The 19,676-nt window shown below is 46.9% G+C and overlaps 1 protein-coding gene across 1 annotated transcript; it reads left to right on the top strand.

Annotated features, from left to right (window-relative positions):
• Positions 1-17,266: 17,266 nt before the first annotated feature.
• On the top strand, positions 17,267-18,274 carry Znf582 (zinc finger protein 582; the record flags this gene model as incomplete). The annotated part of the gene is given in 4 exon segments (XM_075986528.1): positions 17,267-17,405; positions 17,408-17,659; positions 17,662-17,763; positions 17,766-18,274. Coding segments are annotated over 4 exon segments (1,002 nt in total), but the record flags the coding sequence as incomplete, so codon positions are not given.
• Between the last annotated feature and the right edge of the window lie 1,402 nt (positions 18,275-19,676).

The raw sequence follows: 19,676 nt of genomic DNA, 5'->3' as shown, positions 1-19,676 counted from the left end.
AGAGACTCAAACAAACAAACAAACAAACAAACAAACAACAAACGAACAAACAAGGATTTGGAGATTATCCTGGGCAGTCGAACAAGAACAATGTTCTACAGCAGCGATTCTCAGCCTTCCTAATGCTGTGACCTCATGTTATGGTGACCCTAACCTTAGCTTACTCTGTTGCTTCTTCCTAACTGTAATTTTGCTACTGTTAAGAATGGTAATGTAAATATCAGTGTTTTCCAGTGGTCTTAGGTGAATCCTGTGAAGGGATCTTGAACCCGTGAAGAGGACATGCCCTACGGATTGAGAACTACTGTCTATACAGAGTGGAATCATTCTTCAGCTATCAGACCACTGAAATCATGGAACCCAGGAGACTGGAATACCAGCCAGAGGAGCTTGTCTGCTTAGCACTCTTGTTACTTAACCCTAAAGCGTTCATCAGGACTCGGGCAATGGAATTAGGGACAAGGGGTGTGGCATGTCGCTGGACTACTTTGTTCAACTGTCCAACATGGCCATATTTTTTTATGTTTTTACTTTTTGGTTTTGGGTTTTTGAGACAGGGTTTCTCTGTAGCTTTGGAGCCTGTCCTGAAACATTCTCTGCAGACCAGGCTGGCCTTGAACTCACAGAGATCCGTCTGCCTCTGCCTCCCAAGTGCTGGATTAAAGGCGTGCGCCACCACTGTCTGTCGTGGGCCACATTTACTAAATCCCCCTTCTCTGTACTGCAGTATTATTTCTTTGATTGGTTTATTGAGAAAGGTGAGCACAGACGTTAGGGCTTCCAGGATCCACGTTCTTATTCTACTCTTACCTTACTCAAGTCTTGACTAAAGCAAAACATTCAACAAGATTGTTCAGTTATATTTGTTAATCTCAAAGAGGAGAGAAGAAAGACCACCAACCCAAATATTATGGCTGAATTAATTAAAACAGACTTTTCTTTTTTAAAATTCAGGTCCACGGGCTACCTCCCACTAAGACCCAGTTCAAGAGTCAGCTTTGGATGTGAGAAAGACAAGGCTTTTAGAGCTTAAGGGTAGGGGTTTCCCAGTGCGGGATGTTGTGGGTAAAATGGAGGGGGGCTTAGAGAAGAAGAAAATAAGCATAAAAAGTTAGTCCCCCTTGAAACAAAGACATGATTGCAAAGTGGGCATAATAGCAGGTAGTCAAGTCAAAACAAGGTAGTCATAAGTGGCCATAAAACCTTTTGAAACCAAGATGGATTTGCAAGATGGTAATAAACAGCTCTTTAAACAAAGACATGATTGCTGTTCCTGTGTAAACAGAGACTGCTCATTTGTTCTGGCTGCCTTGATCTGAATAATCACACAGAACCTACCTTAATTACAGCACTGTTTGATCAATAGCTTAGGCATATTCCTAGCTCACCCTTACATATTAAATTAACCTATTTCTATTAAGCTGTGTATTGCCACGAGGCTGTGGCCTCCTTGACTCTGCCTACTCTCTCTATATCGCTTCCAGCCTAGCAATATTCTGCCCTGCCATAGGCCAAAGCTTTATTCATTAACCAGTAAAAGCAACATACATACAGAAGGACATCCCACATCACTCCTGGAACAGGCGGTTCAGAGTTGTTTGAATTAGGTTAGAGGTGAGGCATAGCCCAATCCCTGAGAAACACAGGTTTAACCATAAACAGGAATGAACCTAGTTTGCACATACTTTAAGATGGCTTTTAAGCCTAAGATGGAGACAGGTTGGTTCTTTATACTATCAAATATAGTCAACTTTTCTCTGAAAGTGTTTTGCTAACTCCTTCTGTTTGCTTGTTTGTTTTTTGTTTTTGTTTTTGAGACAGGGTTTCTGTGTAGTTCTGTCTGTCCTGGAAGTCACTCTGTAGACCAGGCTGGCCTTTAGCACTCAGAGATCCACCTGCTTCTGCCTCCCAAGTGCTGGGATTAAAGGTGTGTGCCACAACAGCCCAGTTAACTCTTATCTCTAGTGAGAACTATCATTGATATCTCATTCATGTCTTTTTTTTTTTGGAACTTGGTTACACTTCAGTGTATGGAACAATTTAACTATTCCACCAAAATTACTAACGGTAGGTATTACATGAGGGAAGTTTGATCTTGAGGGAAAATGCAAATATATTTAACACAAAGATTTTTAAATTGTAATTAAGTAAACAGGAATATGTCTAAACAGAAGAAAATCTTCAACTAGTACACCTATTTAAAACTGTGTTGCTTTTCTTTATATTTAAGAGTTATTTTTACTTTGGAGCTGGAGAGAATGATTTTCTGCTCTTGCAGGGGACCCATGCTTGGTTCCCAGTATCAACATGGTGGCGCACAGCCGCCTGTAACTCCAGTTCCGGCAGATCTGTGCACCCTTCTGGTTTCTGTTGGCACTGCATTCATGGAGTGCACATACATAAACCAGGGTTGCACACCTGGGTGTAAAATAAAATGCTCTTAATCAGTGCTCTATTGCTGGGAAGATACACCGTGGCTAATCATATCAAAACAAACTTTTATTTCTTGTCTTCTTGTGTATAAATTACCGTGCTTCAATATTAGGTGTAAAACGGTAGGTTTTTTTCCCTCCCATTAAGTGAAGTATTTTCTGGAGATCTTCTATAAATGGAAAACTTTTCAGTCACATTTCCACAGGTGTGCATCCTCGGTTAACCGGTCCCAGTCACATACTAAACTAACCACACAGAATTAAAAATCAAACGCCACACATGGTCACAAGAGTTATTGCATACACAGCCATGGCCACGTACTCATAGCCAGAGAAGGAATCACGTGCGACTTTCAGAAGAATGCTACAGGATGCGAACACCTTTCCACATCTCAGCACATAAGGCGCCTGTCTCATGGCTCACAGAACGTTGCTACACCTGATTAGACCGTTTGGCAGCCTCGAGACTACATTTCCCAGAAAGGACTGCAACGTAAACTCGCTCTCTAGCAGCACCAGTGACGCTTTCTGCGCTTGCGCCACCTTCTGGTGTTGGGCAGCCGTTTGTATTGATGTGGTAATCCGGCTGTGGGCAGTAGGCAGCCGGACCAAGGAGGGAACAAGTGGAGGTTCCAGAGCTATCCGGAAGCTCCGTGGTGAATATGGGAGCAGGCGCCAAAGACCAAGAGTCCCAGCCTTCAGACTAATCGCGACACCCCCCCCCCCACACACACACCGTTTTTTATAGGCTTTCCGGTTCTGGACTACATTTTCCGTTGTACCCCGCGGCTAGCACTCAGGTGGTGCCCTCTTCTTGTGCCCAGTTTCTCAGGCAACTTAGTAGACGTAGGACAGTTTGGGAAGGGTCCTCTACCTTCTGAAATTAGGGATATTTTGCTTTTAGCAGTATGTTTGCCTTTGTTTATTCTGAGACGCAGTAGTGTTTTATTGTATGTATATATAATTATACACATATACATACATACACACATTTATAACATATTAAAGCAGATCTGGAGTTGATTAAAAATTTTTACAGTAAAATACTTTTTTTTTTTTAAAAAAGGATTTATTTACTTGTATGTGTGTGGGTGTTTTGCTTGCATACAGTGCCTACAGAGGCCAGAAGAGGGTGTTGGATCCTCTGGAACTGGAGTTATGATAAATTGGTAGTTGCCATGTGGCTGCTAGAACCCCAATATGGGTCCTCTGCAAGGGCAGCAAGTTCTTCTAACTGCTGAGCCATCCCTCCAATCCCTATATTTGCAAACAAGCTTAAGCACAGGGCTTAATAGGCACATAGAAAAGAATAAGACAAGCCCACGTGTGAGTATAACCTTTTAAAGGGATTATATATACATATATACATTAAGAACCATAGAACCACTAGTTTAGGAACAACACAGGACCACCTAAATAATCTTTTTTAGGTTCGCTATCCAGCAGCGGGGAAACTGTTGAGTGAGTCACGGGTAATAACATGGTGCCTATAAATGTGCTTGTAATAAGGGCGCACTTCTCATTACATCGTGTTAAGTGCCTTTCATAATTATTTCGCTTAAAATTAGAAATATTTGTAATGTGTCAGGTATTCCTTTATGATCCTTATTGTTTTTTTTTTTTGAGACAAAGTTTCTCTGTAGCTTTTGGTTCCTGTCCTGGAGCTAGCTTTTGTAGACCAGGCTGGTCTCGAACTCACAGAGATCTGCCTGCCTTTGCCTCCCGAGTGCCAGGATTAAAGGCGTGTGCCACCACCGCCTGGCACAGAGTACCATTTGTTTAGTGAACTCAAGAAGTGGTTAAGTGACAACACGATAGAACCTTGGATTTTTTTTATTTGCTTTTTGTGGGGGCCATTGTGTGCCATGAAAACCCAAAGTGGAGGTCAGAGAACAACTTGTAGGTGTGGGTTCTCTCCTTCCACCATGTAGGTTGTGGGAGTCACACTCAGATTGCCACACTTTATCCACTGAACTATTTCATTAGCCACCCACCGTGTCGTTCTCTTCCATTGCTTTGTTTTCTTGTTTTAAACTCATGTATCAGTAGTGGTTGGTTTCGTTTTGCTGAATGTTCATATAATTGTGCAAATGAACTAGTTGTGAATAACTTTCCCTCATAACTGATGTGCAGTTTCTTGAGGAGTCCAGGAGGGGATGTGTAAACTCCTGGAGCTTGTGAATTGCCTGATGTGGATGCTGGGAACTGAACCCATGTCTTCTGCAAGAGCAGCGAGTGCTCCTAACCACTGAGCCATCTTTTGCCCCTCAAGCTCAAGCCTGATTATAGTCTATAGTGTGTCATAGTCTATTATTATGGCTGGGCTAAACATGATTCCTCACTTACCTACTTGTGGACTTAACCTATTAATGTGCTAATTTTGCATGTTTTTCTTCAACAGGTGTGATTGTGTGTGCAACTTCACATACTGCTGTATCTCTGGAACGGTCCATTTATGTAATGATGATGGAGCCCAACATTCGTACAACATGATCCTGCTCCATCTAATTGCCTGATTATCTTCTGCAGCCTCACCCTAGGTCTTGACTCATGGTAGGCCCCGTTTGGGCTTTAGAGCTCTTTGTGCATTTGGATGCTGGAGAAACAGCCAGGGTGACTTCAGAGTGGTTCCACTTGATGTGTGGGAGATTAAATGGCTGAGTTGTGTGAGTGCTTCATTTTGGATCAAGGGCTACCTACATTATGCAAGCTCTCCTTACTCCCTGGGTGAGGAGCACTTTCCCTGTCCTGTGAGTACTGCATGGCTCTCCATCACTGGAACAAGTCTGAGGACCTCTGAGCTTTGCACTATCTGCGGTATTTAAGGGAAGTAGGGGAGAAAGGACCACCCGTGCTGTACCTCCTCGGCAGCAGCTAAAGTTGGCTTCCTGGTGTTGGGAGACAGTTTCTCCTAGCTATCTACAAGTTAATGGACAGTTAGAGACAGGTGTGGGTATAACTCTGGCATCCAGGGAGCTGTGAGGTAAATTAAGATGTAAGAATTAGCCAATAAGAAGCTAGAGCTAATGGGCCAAGCAGTGATTTAATCAATACAGTTTCTGTGTGGTTATTTCAGGGCTAAGCTAGCCGGGCAGCCAGGAACCAATGAGTGGATCCCCTCCTTGCAACATGGCGGCAATGTAGCAGCTACCCTTAGGCCCGTAAGCCAGAGGGCACAGTCTGTCTACCGAGACATGGCGGCAGTGCAGCAGCTACCCTTAGGCCCGTAAGCCAGAGGGCACAGTCTGTCTACCGAGACATGGCGGCAGTGCAGCAGCTACCCTTAGGCCCGTAAGCCAGAGGGCACAGTCTGTCTACCAAGACATGGCGGCAATGCAGCAGCTACCCTTAGGCCCGTAAGCCAGAAGGCACACGTCTGTCTACCAAGACATGGCAGCAATGCAGCAGCTACTCTTAGGCCCATAAGCCAGAGGGCACAGTCTGTCTACCGAGACATGGCGGCAATGCAGCAGCCATCCACAGGTCCATCTAGTCGCTGACTCCTCCTGTGGTTTCCTCTACTCTGAAATGTAACTGAACACCACGACCACTGTCAACTCGGAAGTAGCCCCTCTTGAACTTTTCCATGGCTTGAAGGGAGTGATGGAAAAAGAATGACCTTGTGCTTAGAGCTCAGTTTACTGGGGGGTGAGACCCTTCTACAGCATCACGTTTAATCTTATTCTGATTATAAGCAAAAACTGCACGGGGACAGGCAAGATAGCTCAGTGGGTAAGTGCACCTGCCACAAAAGCCTAACGACCTGTGTTGAATCCCGGGCGGGACCCACAAGAAGTCAGGTACATTGGCTCATATCTATAATCCCAGCACTCTTGCAGTTAGATGAGAGGCAAAGACAAGAGAATCACCTGGAAGCTTCTGGGGCTATTCTGGATTAGGCAGTACGGCCAAAACGAGAAACTCTGCCTCAGTGAGAGAGCCACTGCAAAAGTCACCCCTGACCTCCACACAGTTGCCTCAGCATGCACGTACTGGCATTTATGCACGCACTGTTGGGTCCCTAGAGGGCAGGCCTTCGCACACCCACTTGATCTGTTTTGCACTCTTAAGGTTGGTTGAAAACAGGAACAAAAACAGGAACAATCTGTTGTTTTCAGCAATGTTTCTAAGGATGTTTACCCCTAAGCCATTGAGTTACGGTGATGAGCTTCCTGCTATTGCTGGTTTGGCCTCCCCTGCTGAGGGCTATATATACTTGTGAGAAAGTGGAATAAAGGGCTTGTCTGCAGAACCTGAAGTTGTGCTGTGTGTTAATCCCAACGTCCCTCCCTCAGAAGAACAACAGTTGCCGTGCTGGCGCAGCAAAGTGGAGGTTCCCACCGAGATCTGAGAAAGAAGGGATAGTGGACGGGGTTGTCCTAGGCCGGTAAGGACGGATTGGGGTAAAATGGGATTCACAAGCAGTAAGAGAGACCTGATATGTCAGATAGCTAAATTGTTAGAGAAACAAGGAACCACCATCAAAGAGATTTTTTTTTTTAAAGAATATAGTCGCAACAAGTCCATGGTTTTTGACAGGTGGAGGTTTGAACATCTCCGATTGGAAACAGGTAAAAACAGATTTGCAGAAACGGCTGCAAAAGGAGGGTGCCGATAGCGTCCCTATATCTACCTTTTCGCTATGGCGCCTGGTTCTCGATGCCCTAATTACTGATAAAGTGAAAGTGAGACCAGAGGTCGTCGCGGCTAAAGAGATACTTGTAGAAATACAGGAGGAAGAGACTCGCCAGTCCATAGGATCGGCAGAGTCACATAGGGACCAAAAGGAAATGCCAGAGGTACCAGGGAGAACTTTGGAATCTGGTGCAGGACTAAGGCTAGCGCCAAAGTCTGCCTGCTTTCGGACACAAAACCAGATAGCAATAACCTCTGAGTCAGAAAATGGGGAAGGCAGCCTCAGCTCTAGTGCAGAGAATAGTTTATCTGATGAGGAAGCACAGCTAATGCAGGAAATTAAAGTACTTCGGAAAAGGCTGAAGCACTGTAAGGCGAAGGATTCCTTATGTGTGCCATCAGCCCTAACTACTTTTAATGAGGACTGGGGAAGGAGGAAGTCCCGTTGGGGACTGACAGATGACAGGGAGGCCGAAGAGGGCTCAGGAAGAAGAGGAGGTATCTGTTTTCGGCCCCAGCACACAGTTGCTCCGGTTATAGAGGTACCTGATCCTAACAATCCAGGACAGGTGCTGAGACAACATGTAGCTTTGAGCTTTAAGGAGATGAAGCAATTGAAAGAGGCTGTGGTGGTATACGGCTCTCAGGCCCCGTTTACTCTTGCCATGGTAGAGTCTTTTGCGGCATTGAATCTTACACCTAGTGATTGGCAGCAGCTATGTCATGCAGTACTATTGGGAGGAGATTATTTATTATGGAGGGGAGAATATCAAAAAAATTGCTTACAAACGGCTAGGTTAAATGCGCAAACGGGACAGGCACAGCACAATCTAGACATGCTAACTGGAGCAGGAGCTTATGCTGATTTGGCCAATCAAATTGTGCTTGATCCTGCCGTATATCTCCAGATGGTGACTGTGGCTACCAAAGCTTGGAAAGCCCTGCCAAACAAGGACATGGGGGATCAGCTGTCAAAAGTTTTACAAGGGCCGGGCGGTGGTGGCGCACGCCTTTAATCCCAGCACTTGGGAGGCAGAGGCAGGTGGATCTCTGTGAGTTCGAGACCAGCCTGGTCTACAAGAGCTAGTTCCAGGACAGGCTCCAAAACCACAGAGAAACCCTGTCTCGAAAAACCAAAAAAAAAAAAAAAAAAAAGTTTTACAAGGGCCTTCAGAACCATTTCAGGACTATGTGGATAGGATATTGCAGTTGGCAGGGAGATTGCTTGGTGATGTGACCACAGCTATGCCCATAGTTAAGCAGCTGGCATTTGAAAATTCCAATAAATATTGTAAGGAAGCCTTGTGGCCACATAAGACAAGAAGCTTAAATGAATACATCGGGATCTGCCAGGATATTGACGGGCACTTCATTCAGGGCCAGGTGATTGCCACTGCCATCAGGCCTGGGTGAGGATCCCGAACAACTGGGGATAAAACCTGCTTTAACTGTGGTACCCTTGGACATTTTAAAAAGGAATGTCCACCACTCACTCGGGCAACTACTGCCAGACCAGGAAAGTGCCCACGATGTAAAAGGGGGGCCCATTGGGCAAATGATTGCAGATCTAAGACAGATGTAGATGGAAGGCTTCTGCCCATCCAAGGCCAACAGCAGGGAAACTGGTGGAGGGCCCCCTCCAGGGCCCCAGAACCTCAGTGTATGGAGCAATGACACCAAGAGTCAGGGGTCCCACCCCGGCAGTGGCCATATCCAGTTTGTTTCACAGGGCAATCCTTTTGCTTTGCAGACCTTGCCTGCGCCACCCCAGGAAGTGCAGGACTGGACCTCAGTACCTCCGCCTGAGCAATCTTGACAGCCCAAATTGGGATTCAAGCTCTACCCACTAATGTTTTTGGGCCGATCCCTAGAGGGACCTTGGGGCTTATCTTGGGAAGAAGCAGTACCATCCTGAGGGGAATTCAAATTCATCCTGGGGTTGTTGATGCAGATTATCAAGGAGAAATAAAAATTATGACATCAGTTTCTCAAGGAGTTACAATAATTCCTCAGGGGGATCGTATTGCCCAATTGGTCTTGGCACCCTTAGTTAACACCTCCAACCCCGTGGCCAGGTCCAGTCGGGGTGCTAAGGGTTTTGGATCATCTGGCACTACAGCCTTTTGGGTAGCTCATAAGAAAGAAAGGCCACGATTGGAGTTGACTATTGATGGGAAGTCATTTAATGGGATTTTAGATTCTGGAGCTGATGTCTCCCTCCTGTCCTTCGAATTCTGGCCTAAGAAGTGGCCATTAAAAAGAAGTACTGCCACCCTACAAGGAATAGGTCAAGCAAGTCCCAAGAAGAGTGCAAAAATATTAAAATGGCAGGATAATGAAAGCCATGAGGGTCACTTTCAGCCATATGCCCTCCCAGGACTACCTGTTAATATCTGGGGAAGAGATGTCCTGAGTGAGATGGGAGCTGTCTTGACCACTCAGCCCACACCACCACCAGCGTTCCAAATTATTTAGCAACAGGGTGGAGACCAGGACAGGGGCTGGGAAAAAATCTGCAGGGCCAGTTGCAGCCAGTGACACCAGATAAACAAATTACCAGACTGTTGGGAGACCGAAGTGGTCTAGGCCATTTTTAGTTAGGGTCACTGTTCCCAAGCTTGCCCCAATTTCTATAACTTGGAAATCTGATAATCCAGTTTGGGTGGAACAGTGGCCCTTGACTCAAGAGAAATTGCAGGCTGCTCATGCCTTGATCCAAGATCAGCTGCAGGCTGGGCACATTGTCCCCTCTACTTCCCCTTGGAACACACCCATATTTATCATTAAAAAGAAATCTGGAAAATGGAGACTATTACAGGACCTCAGGGCTGTCAATGAGGTGATGTAGCCTATGGGTCCTCTTCAGCCATACCCCGGGTCTGGCATATAATTATAGTGGATTTAAATGATTGCTTTTTTACCATTTCTCTAGCCAAACAGGATTGCCCCTGTTTTGCTTTTAGCCTCTCTTCAGTTAATTTTAAGGATCCAGCTTTGTGATTCCATTGGATTATACTCCCACAGGGTATGAAAAATAGTCTTACCATGTGTCAAACTTATGTTGCTGCTGCCTTGGAGCCTGTCCGCTGTCAGTTTCCACAGTTATATATTGTTCATTATATGGATGATTTATTAATAGTAGGGCCTGAGCAAGATCAACTGCTCAGGGCTTATACTCAAGTGCAACAGGATTTAGAGAAGGCGGGGCTGATCATAGCTCCTGAGAAGGTCCAAATGCAAGCCCCATATTCTTACCGTGGGTACCAATTGGCCATGGATGGAATTAAACCAAAAAAATTAACTATTGACACCTCTCATCTTAAAACCTTACATGATTGGCAGCAGTTACTGGGAGACGTACAGTGGATACGCCCCTCCCTAGCAATTAAAACAGGTGACTTAAGACCATTGTATGATATGCTCTTGGGAGATCCTGACCCAACTTCTCCCTGAATATTGACGCCTGCGGCCAGGCAGGCCTTAAGGCTTCTTCTGGACAACATTGAAAGGGTCCATCTCCAGCAGATTAATTATGATCAATCATTAAATTTTGTAGTTCTTGCTTCCAATTTTGCCCCTACGGGAGTCTTTTAGCAGGATGGACCTATTTTATGGGTACACATGCCTGCCTCTCCAGCGAGGGTAGTCACCCCATACTATGAAGCTATGCTACAATTACTTTGGAAAGCTAAGAAGGTTGCTGCCCAGACATTTGGGAAGTACCCTGACAAGATTATAACACCTTATACTAAAGGCCAGCTAGTACATTTACAGCAGTACCATGATGAGTGGACCCTTTTTCTCACCTCCTTTTTTGGAAGTTTTGATTCTCATTATCCTCAGCATCCATTAATGGTCCTATTCAAAAATCATCCTGTTATATTCTCCTGAGTGATTAGAGGATCTCCCATACCCTCAGCTCGTGCTGTCTTTACAGATGCTTCCCCTAAAGGTAATGCAGTAGTGGTTCCTGGAGGAAAAGTATGGAAACGTCCTGTGGGGGATGTATCGGCCCAAGCTGCAGAGGTAACAGCCTGCCTCATTTCACTCCAGCTCTCCTCTGGGGAACTTGTAAATTTGTATACTGATAGTGTGTATATGGCCCATACCTTTAAGCCATTGCAGACATCTGCCTATATATCACATACCTCTAAGGTACGTCACTTGCTCAGCTGTGTTCAGCATTTGATTTGGCAGCGAACTGAGCCTTTGTTTGTTGGACATATCTGTAGTCATACCCAGCTGCCTGGGCCATTGCCAGCAAGTAATGATTTAGCTGATAAAAATACATGTGTTTGCTTTACTTCTGACTGCGCCCAAGAAATACATGATAAATTTCACCTTAATACATGCTCCCTTCGACATCAAACTCGATGCACGCGAGAAGTAGCACAAGCCATTACATCATCTTGTCCTCAGTGTGCTCCTTTCCTAAGCAGCCCCAGTTTAGGAGTTAACCCATGAGGATTATGACCAAATCAGTTATGGCAGATGAATGTTACACACCTGCCTGCTGCAGGGAAACTTAAGTTTGTCCATGTATCAGTAGACACCTTTTCAGGAGTAATTTTCGCATCCTTGCATTCAGGAGAATGAGCAAAAGATGCCATTGCACACCGCCTTTCTACTTTTGCCTATATGGGCAAACCTGAGGTTATTAAGACACACACACACACACACACACACACACACACACATGCCCAGCATATATCAGCAAAAATTTTTTTTTTAAATATTTATTTATTATGTGTACAGTATTCTGTCTGTGTATATGTCTGCAGGCCAGAAGAGGGCACCAGACCTCATTACAGATGGTTGTGAGCCACCATGTGGTTGCAGGGAATTGAACTCAGGACCTTTGGAAGAGCAGGCAATGCTCTTAACCACTGAGCCATCTCTCCAGCCCCCCAGCAAAAATTTTTTATCCTTTTGTTCATTCTATAAAATTTCCCATAAAACAGGCATCCCATATAACCCAATGGGTCAAGCAATCATGGAAAGAGCCAATCAGACCCTCAAGCAATATTTTCAAAAATTAAAAAGGGAGGAGTTCATATTCTCCCCAGCAACTCAATTATCCACCATCCTCTTTATTTTAAACTTTTTGACTGTGGATGCTAAAGGGCGCTCGCCTATGGAGTGCCATACACAGGTTAGGGCTCAGAGCCTAGGATGAAAGATCTTCAAACAGGAAGATGGATGGAACCAACCCCTTTGTTGGCAAAGGTGAGGGGGGCTGTATGTGTTTTTCCTCCAGGAGTTGATGAACCAATTTGGGTGCCAGAGGGGTGTGTAAGGCCAGTGACCCAGGATGAAGACCACGATGCTCCTTCTACTTCAGGTGATGACTCTGGTAACAACAACAGAGTTATGAGTGATGGGGAGTCTGGTGAGAAACCCCCACTTTTAATGCCAGTTAGTATTGCATAATACCTATGGTCCCAAACCCGCTCCTTGGTGTTGGGATGCTGATAGAAATTTTAATCTCCACCCCACAGTTATGTGGGGAGAATGCATCACTCAAGAGCCTGATTTGTTATATTGCTGGACACAATGACTATTTGATCCTCTGCTTGCATTCCTGCCCCATTCTTAATTGTTCTTCCAGGATCTGCAAGCTGAGTAATTGCTGGGACGGTTCTGATGGAGCTTTGATCGTTCGAGTGCCTGCTGTGATTCCTCTGCCTGTGCTGGTGTCTCAAGAACATCAGGAGATCATCCTTTATCGACAGCGGGTGAACAGCTGCAATTATTGCTGCTATTGCTGTCACTGCCACCGTGGCTACAGTTGCTGGAATTGCCATTTCGCATACAGCTGTGACTACAGAGACTGTGGATCAGCTGTCTGGAAGGATTAGCGAGTCCCTACAGACACGGAGTGCTCTGGACTCTCATATTGGACTTGGACTTTTAAATTTAAATCAACAAACTGCTTTTGCAAGAACAGGTAGATTCCCTTTGACTCCTGCAACAAGTGTCTTGTACGTTACACCTGCTAATGTTATAAATGCTTTTGATGTGGTTAAACAGTTGAATGCATGTTTAGATGGCCCTTGAAATTTCTCCTTTTTGAATTTCACCCTTATCATATTGTTAGTATTAATAGCACATGGGTCCCTGCTGTGTCAGTAGAATGCCATGGCCCAGCTTGGGGGCTGGGTCCAGCAAATGTCTGGAATGCTCTCACTTGTACTGATATTGCTTTTGGGGTTATCTGTTTTTGGATTCGCTGCCGCTCTATGCGGCAATCCCACGCAGCACACTGTCACTTGACAAGTGTTGCTCGGACTGTCTTCTGGTAATCAGGAAGTGCCCCAAGTCTGGCTGCGGATGCTGCAGAAGTCATGAGGGATCCCTTCTACGGGCAAATGTCCTGGTATAGAGAGCTCACCTAAGACAGGGAATAAGGCCTCCCATAGACGGGTAAGAGTCTCTATCTAGGGGAGTCCTAAGACAGGGGCTCTCATGCTTTTAAAATAAAAAGGGGGGAATTGTTGAGTCCCTAGAGGACAGGCCTTCGCACACCCACTTGGTCTGTTTTGCAGTCTTAAGGTTGGTTGAAAACAGGAACAAAAACAGGAACAATCTGTTGTTTTCAGCAATGTTTCTAAGGATGTTTACCCCTAAGCCATTGAGTTATGGTGATGAGCTTCCTGCTATTGCTGGCTTGGCCTCCCCTGCTGAGGGCTATACATACTTGTGAGAAAGTGGAATAAAAGGCTTGTCTGCAGAACCTGAAGTTGTGTTGCGTGTTAACCCCAACATCCCTCGCTCAGAAGAACGACAGTTGCTGTGCTGGCGCAGCATGCACAATAGAGGAAAATTACTTGTAAAGGCCCCATGGTGTATTCCATCCAAGTCTACCTGGCATACGACTTCAGTCACAGTGACAAGCGACACTGCAGCCACAGCTACCGACCTCACTGGGTAAAAAGACTCATTTCCATGATGATGCCAGGAGCCATGAACAGAACTGATGAGCGCCTCTGAATACACTCATCAGGTTCATGAAGCAGACGAGCCCCAAGGACTGCACAGGCACCGCCATGGCACAGGCACCACTACGGCACCGCCACCGCCACGGCACAGGCACCGCCACGGCACAGGCACCGCCACGGCACAGGCACCGCCATGGCACAGGCACCGCCATGGCACAGGCACCGCCATGGCACAGGCACAGCCACGGCACAGGCACCGCCACGGCACAGGCACGACACAGGCACAGGCACCGCCATGGCACAGGCACCGCCATGGCACAGGCACAGCCACGGCACAGGCACCGCCACGGCACAGGCACGACACAGGCACAGGCACCGCCACGGCACAGGCACCGCCACGGCACAGGCACCGCCACCGCCACGGCACAGGCACGACACAGGCACAGGCACCGCCACGGCACAGGCACCGCCACGGCACAGGCACCGCCACGGCACAGGCACCGCCACGGCACAGGCACCGCCATGGCACAGGCACCACCATGGCACAGGCACAGCCACGGCACAGGCACCGCCATGGCACAGGCACGACACAGGCACAGGCACCGCCACGGCACAGGCACCGCCACGGCACAGGCACAGCCACGGCACAGGCATCAACACCGCCACGGCACAGGCACCGCCACCGCCACGGCACAGGCACCGCCACGGCACAGGCACCGCCACGGCACAGGCACCGCCATGGCACAGGCACGACCACATTACAGGCACCGCCACGGCACAGGCACTGCCACGGCACAGGCACTGCCACGGCACAGGCACCGCCACGGCACAGGCATCTCCACGGCACATCGGTCTGTCACTCACCTGAACACTGGCCTCCTGCTGTGCCCCTTTCCTCTATCCAGCGCTCCTTGCCTTGCTCTAGGATGGATATCACATCAGGTTTGGATATGGTGAGACCTAAGAAGAGGAAAAACACATCATTGGTCCTGCTGAGAGGCCTTGGAGTAGCGATCCAGGGCTCTCTCACTTAGTGGGGGGACAACTGCAGAAAGCGCCAAAATAAAATGCAATAGAGTATTGGAAGGCTTTCAGCAACTGGCTGCCTTTTGTACACTCAAAAGTGACCAGTCATGGAATGGAAGGGCACCCAATAACTGACAAGGAAGGGGCGCACCCAGGAAGATCCGGACTAACAGAGCAGACCACTTTACCCAGGGAGACCAGATGGCTGTAGTTCTCCAGCATCACATCTCTGTAGAGAGCCCTCTGAACAGGCTGGAGGCACTCCGTAGACAGATGTGCCCACACATGCTCTGAAATGTTTAGGCAGGTCAAGAATCCAGTCACACACCCCTCCCATCACTTCTTTTTAAAGTTATGATAAAGGTACTCATAACACCTTCACCATTTTTAAGCATACAGTTCAGCAATATTAAGAACATTCACGGACTGGAGAGATGGCTCAGTGGTTAAGAGCACCGGCTTCTCTCCAGAGGTTCTGAGTTCAATTCTCAGCAACTGTATGGTGGTTCACAGTCATCTATAGTTAGAGCTAATGTCCTCTTCTGGTGTGCAGGCATAAATGCAGATAGAGCAGTCATACACATAAAATAAATAAATAAATCTTTAAAAAAAAGAACATCCAACTTTCACCTGATCCATCTTCAGTGCATCTGGCAGAATCCTCATGAATTTTGCAGAGTGCAATTGACATGCTATAAGATGCACACCTGCTGAGTGCTGTATGGATGGATGCTGGCAGGTTTGTATACCTGTGGACCTGGGTGACCACCACTAAGTCAAGTGGGCATGTCCTTTGTACCCCTTCCTGCACCACCTGCTAAGTGCTGTATGGACGGATGCTGGCAGGTTTGTATACCTGTGGACCTGGGTGACCACCACTAAGTCAAGTGGGCATGTCCTTTGTACCCCTTCCTGCACCACCCCTGAAGTCCTATCAGGAAGCTGGTCCTTTGCAGAAATCACTCCTGATTATATTTCTGTTTTCATAGACCCTGCTAGCGTTTTCCTCAGCATGGCTCAGAGCTACATGGATAATTTAGAGCCCGTGCAACACAGATTTCACACCACTCTCCATTTCCAGAGTTGCCTCCACCTTTCCGATTTCCAATTGCTTTGCCATAATCAAGAGTGTATAGGTGTTGAACCTTCCAATACCCTTTTAAAGTCTGGCAAGGATTTATTAGGCAGATCACTAGTGGCCGGGCGGTGGTGGCGCACGCCTTTAAGCTCAGCACTTGGGAGGCAGAGGCAGGTGGATCTCTGTGGGTTCGAGGCCAGCCTGGTCTGTAGAGCTAGTTCCAGGACTACACAAAGAAACGCTGTCTCAAAACACCAAACCCAAATAAACCAATGAAAGAAATTAAAAGAAACCAGAAAGGTCTGTCACAGCGAATAAAGCCATGGACAGGTGATTATAGATGCTGAGCCACCAGCACAAATTAGAATCTAGTAAACATCGGGGTGGTTCTTAACCTGCCAAGTCACCCACAAACACAGAAATGACTCTCCATGCCCCTCCCCCCCCATTGCTTGGCTTCCCACATGCAGTCACATGTCAGAAGGCTCCTGCCTTTCCAGCTATCATGGGGCACTTGTGTGTGACAGACACCAAGTTGGGAACCCTGACAAAAATGCCAAGCAGTGGCAGGGAGGAGGAGCAAGCAGAGGCGCCCTCTTGAGAACCTGCCAGCTTTCACTGTCCTTTCTTTTTCTGGAAAGAGAAAAGTAACCATTTTCTGGTCCTCTTCTTTTTCAGCATTGGAATCGGGATATGGTAGCAAAATGCTATCCTTAAAGCAACACATGAATGAAGCGGAGTCACCAGCGTGGGCAACAGTGGGAAGTCTTACAGACTCGAGTGTCCAAGATGACTGGGAAGGCACAGGCCTGTTTGACTGACATACAGACAGGCAGTCCAGGCAGAAATGCCAGTCCTGGGCTAAACAGTCATGAAGAAATGGCCACTTGGGGCTGGAGAGATGGCTCAGAGGTTAAGAGCATTGCCTGCTCTTCCAAAGGTCCTGAGTTCAATTCTCAGCAACCACATGGTGGCTCACAACCATCTATAATGGGGTCTGGTGTCGTCTTCTGGCCTGCAGGCATACACAGAGACAGAATATTGTATACATAATAAATAAATATTAAAAAAGAAAAAGAAATGCCCACCTTATACCAGCACACCTCTCTTACTGTTTATCAGACAAAGTCCTGTAGGAATAATAAACTAAAAAAAAAAAAGACCTCCGACAAGAGGAGTTCCTCAATAATTAAGGAATTCTTCCTATTGAGAAGCCCTACAGATGTAGGGGATGTGCGGAGGCCTTTAAATATGGTTCGCGACCAATCCAGCATGAGAATATCCATTCTGGCCAGAAGCCTATGAGTGTCAAGAATGTGAGAAGGCCTTCAATGCTGGCTCCAATTTCATACAACACCAGCGAGTTCATACAGGCGAGAAGCCTTATGCATGTAAAGACTGTGCTAAAGCCTTCGGTCGAAGCTCGCAACTGATCGAACATCAGCGAATCCATACTGGGGAGAAACCCTATCAATGTACGGACTGTGGCAAGGCCTTCAACCGGAGCTCACATCTTAAAGTACATCACAGAATTTATACTGGGGAAAAGCCCAGGAGTGTGGGAAGACCTTTGGTCACAGGTCTCAATTGATTTGACATCAGACTGCTCATACTGGCAAGAAACCCTTCGAGCGTAAAGACTGTGGGAAGGCTTTCATCAAGGATCCACTCTTAGCCGACATCAGAGAATTCACACTGGAGAGAAACCTTATGTGTGCAAGGCATGTGGCAAGACCTTTAGGGTAACCTCCCAGCTTAAGCAACACCAGAGTGTTCATACTGGGGAGAAACCTGACCAGTGTGAGGTTTGCAGGCAGGCCCTCAAGCGGGTCTCACATCTCACAGTGCATTATAAAACCCATACAGAGGAGGAGCCGTGTGACCGTGAGGAATGTGGGAAGGCCTCCAGTCATTGCTCTCAGCTGGTTCAGTATCAGGTCATCTGTTCCATGGGAAAGCCCTATGAGTATAAGGGATGTGGGAGGAGCGGAAATCGCGCTCCGATGGCCATTCTACATCCGAGACTGTGCAATAGAGGAACACGTGTGAACGTGATAAATGTAGAAAAGCCGTCCCTCGGCACTTACCCACTATTAGTCATCAGGGAATTGGTCCTGGCAAGCAACCACATGAACGGAAGTGATGCAGAGAGCCCATTAGCGTAGGGCAATCCCAGCGTGTGGGTCTGGGAGAAAGGGAGGCTAAATGTAAATAAGATGCCCCTATTTAGAGTTTTCTAAACCAAACAAACAGGGATCACTGGGAAATAGTTTTGTCTCCCGACACATTCCAGAATCTAGTTATGGGATTTTTGTGGTGTTTTGTTTTGGAGACACAGTGTAGCCTTGGCTGGCCTAGAATTTGCCATGTAAACCAGGCTAGCCTTGAACCTATAAAGATCTACCTGCCTCTGCCTTCTGAATGCTGGAATGTTAAAAGTACGTGCCACCACGCCAGCTGTAGTCACAGGGAAGAGGAAGCTAAATCACTCCTGGGTTAACCATGAAGTGAATCCTGCAGACACCATGAGTGGCAAGAAAAAGAATGAACCAATACTTTTACATGCTAAGAAAGGGAAGATGCAACGCTATATTCAGGGTGTACCGATGCACACTTGAATCTTAGCACTTGGGAAGCAGAGGCTGGTGAATTTCTGTGAGTTCCCGGCCAGCAGACTACACAGTGAGACCCTGTCAGAAAGCAACAACAACCCCACCCCTAAAAGCTAAAGCTATATCCAGGAGAATTAAAAGAAATTTATAAAAATGTCTCTCTCCTGTCCTCTCCTCTTCCCTCCCCTCCCCTCCCCTCTCCTCCTCCTCCTCTTCTTCCTCTCTCTCTCTCTCTCTCTCTCTCTCTCTCTCTCTCTCTCTCTCTCAATACTACAGTCCATGTGCAGAGATCAGAGGGCACATTGTGGAGGCACTTGTTTCTCTCCTTCTTCATGGGGTCCCAGAGGCCGAGCTTAGACCGCCAGACTTACCCACTGGGGAACCTCACTGGCCCTTTTCAGAACTCAAAGCACATGCATTGTTTTTAATTCTGGGGAGTAGTTTACAGGCTTTGAACACATGCTTGTGTATGGAAACGAGTGAGTTCTCAAACACACCAAATGAAGAACCCAGAACTAGAACCAGCTATGCATGGTGGCATATGCTTCTAATCCCAGTCCTTGGGAAACTGAGGCTGGGGATTGAGTCAAGTTTAAGGCCATGTTGGGCTACAGAGTAACATGCTGTCTTAAAACAGTGAGGGACTGGAGAGATGGCTCAGCGGTTAAGAGCACTGGATGCTCGTCCAGAGGACCTGGGTTCAATTCTCAGCACCCACATGACAGTTCACACCTGTCTGTAGCTCCAGGTCCAGGGGATCTTACTCCCTCACACAGACATACATCATACAAGCAGGTAAAACACCAATGCACTTAAATTATTAAAAAAAAAAGAAGAAGAAAAGAAAAGAGCCGGGTGGTGGTGGCACATGCCTTTAATCCCAGCACTTGGGAGACAGAGGCAGGCAGATCTCTGTGAGTTCGAGGCCAGCCTGGTCTACCCCCTCCCCCCAAAA

This window comes from Microtus pennsylvanicus, chromosome 1 (genome assembly GCF_037038515.1).
Source record: "Microtus pennsylvanicus isolate mMicPen1 chromosome 1, mMicPen1.hap1, whole genome shotgun sequence".
NCBI lineage: Eukaryota > Metazoa > Chordata > Mammalia > Rodentia > Cricetidae > Microtus > Microtus pennsylvanicus.
This window is presented reverse-complemented; position numbering and strand designations above follow the sequence as displayed.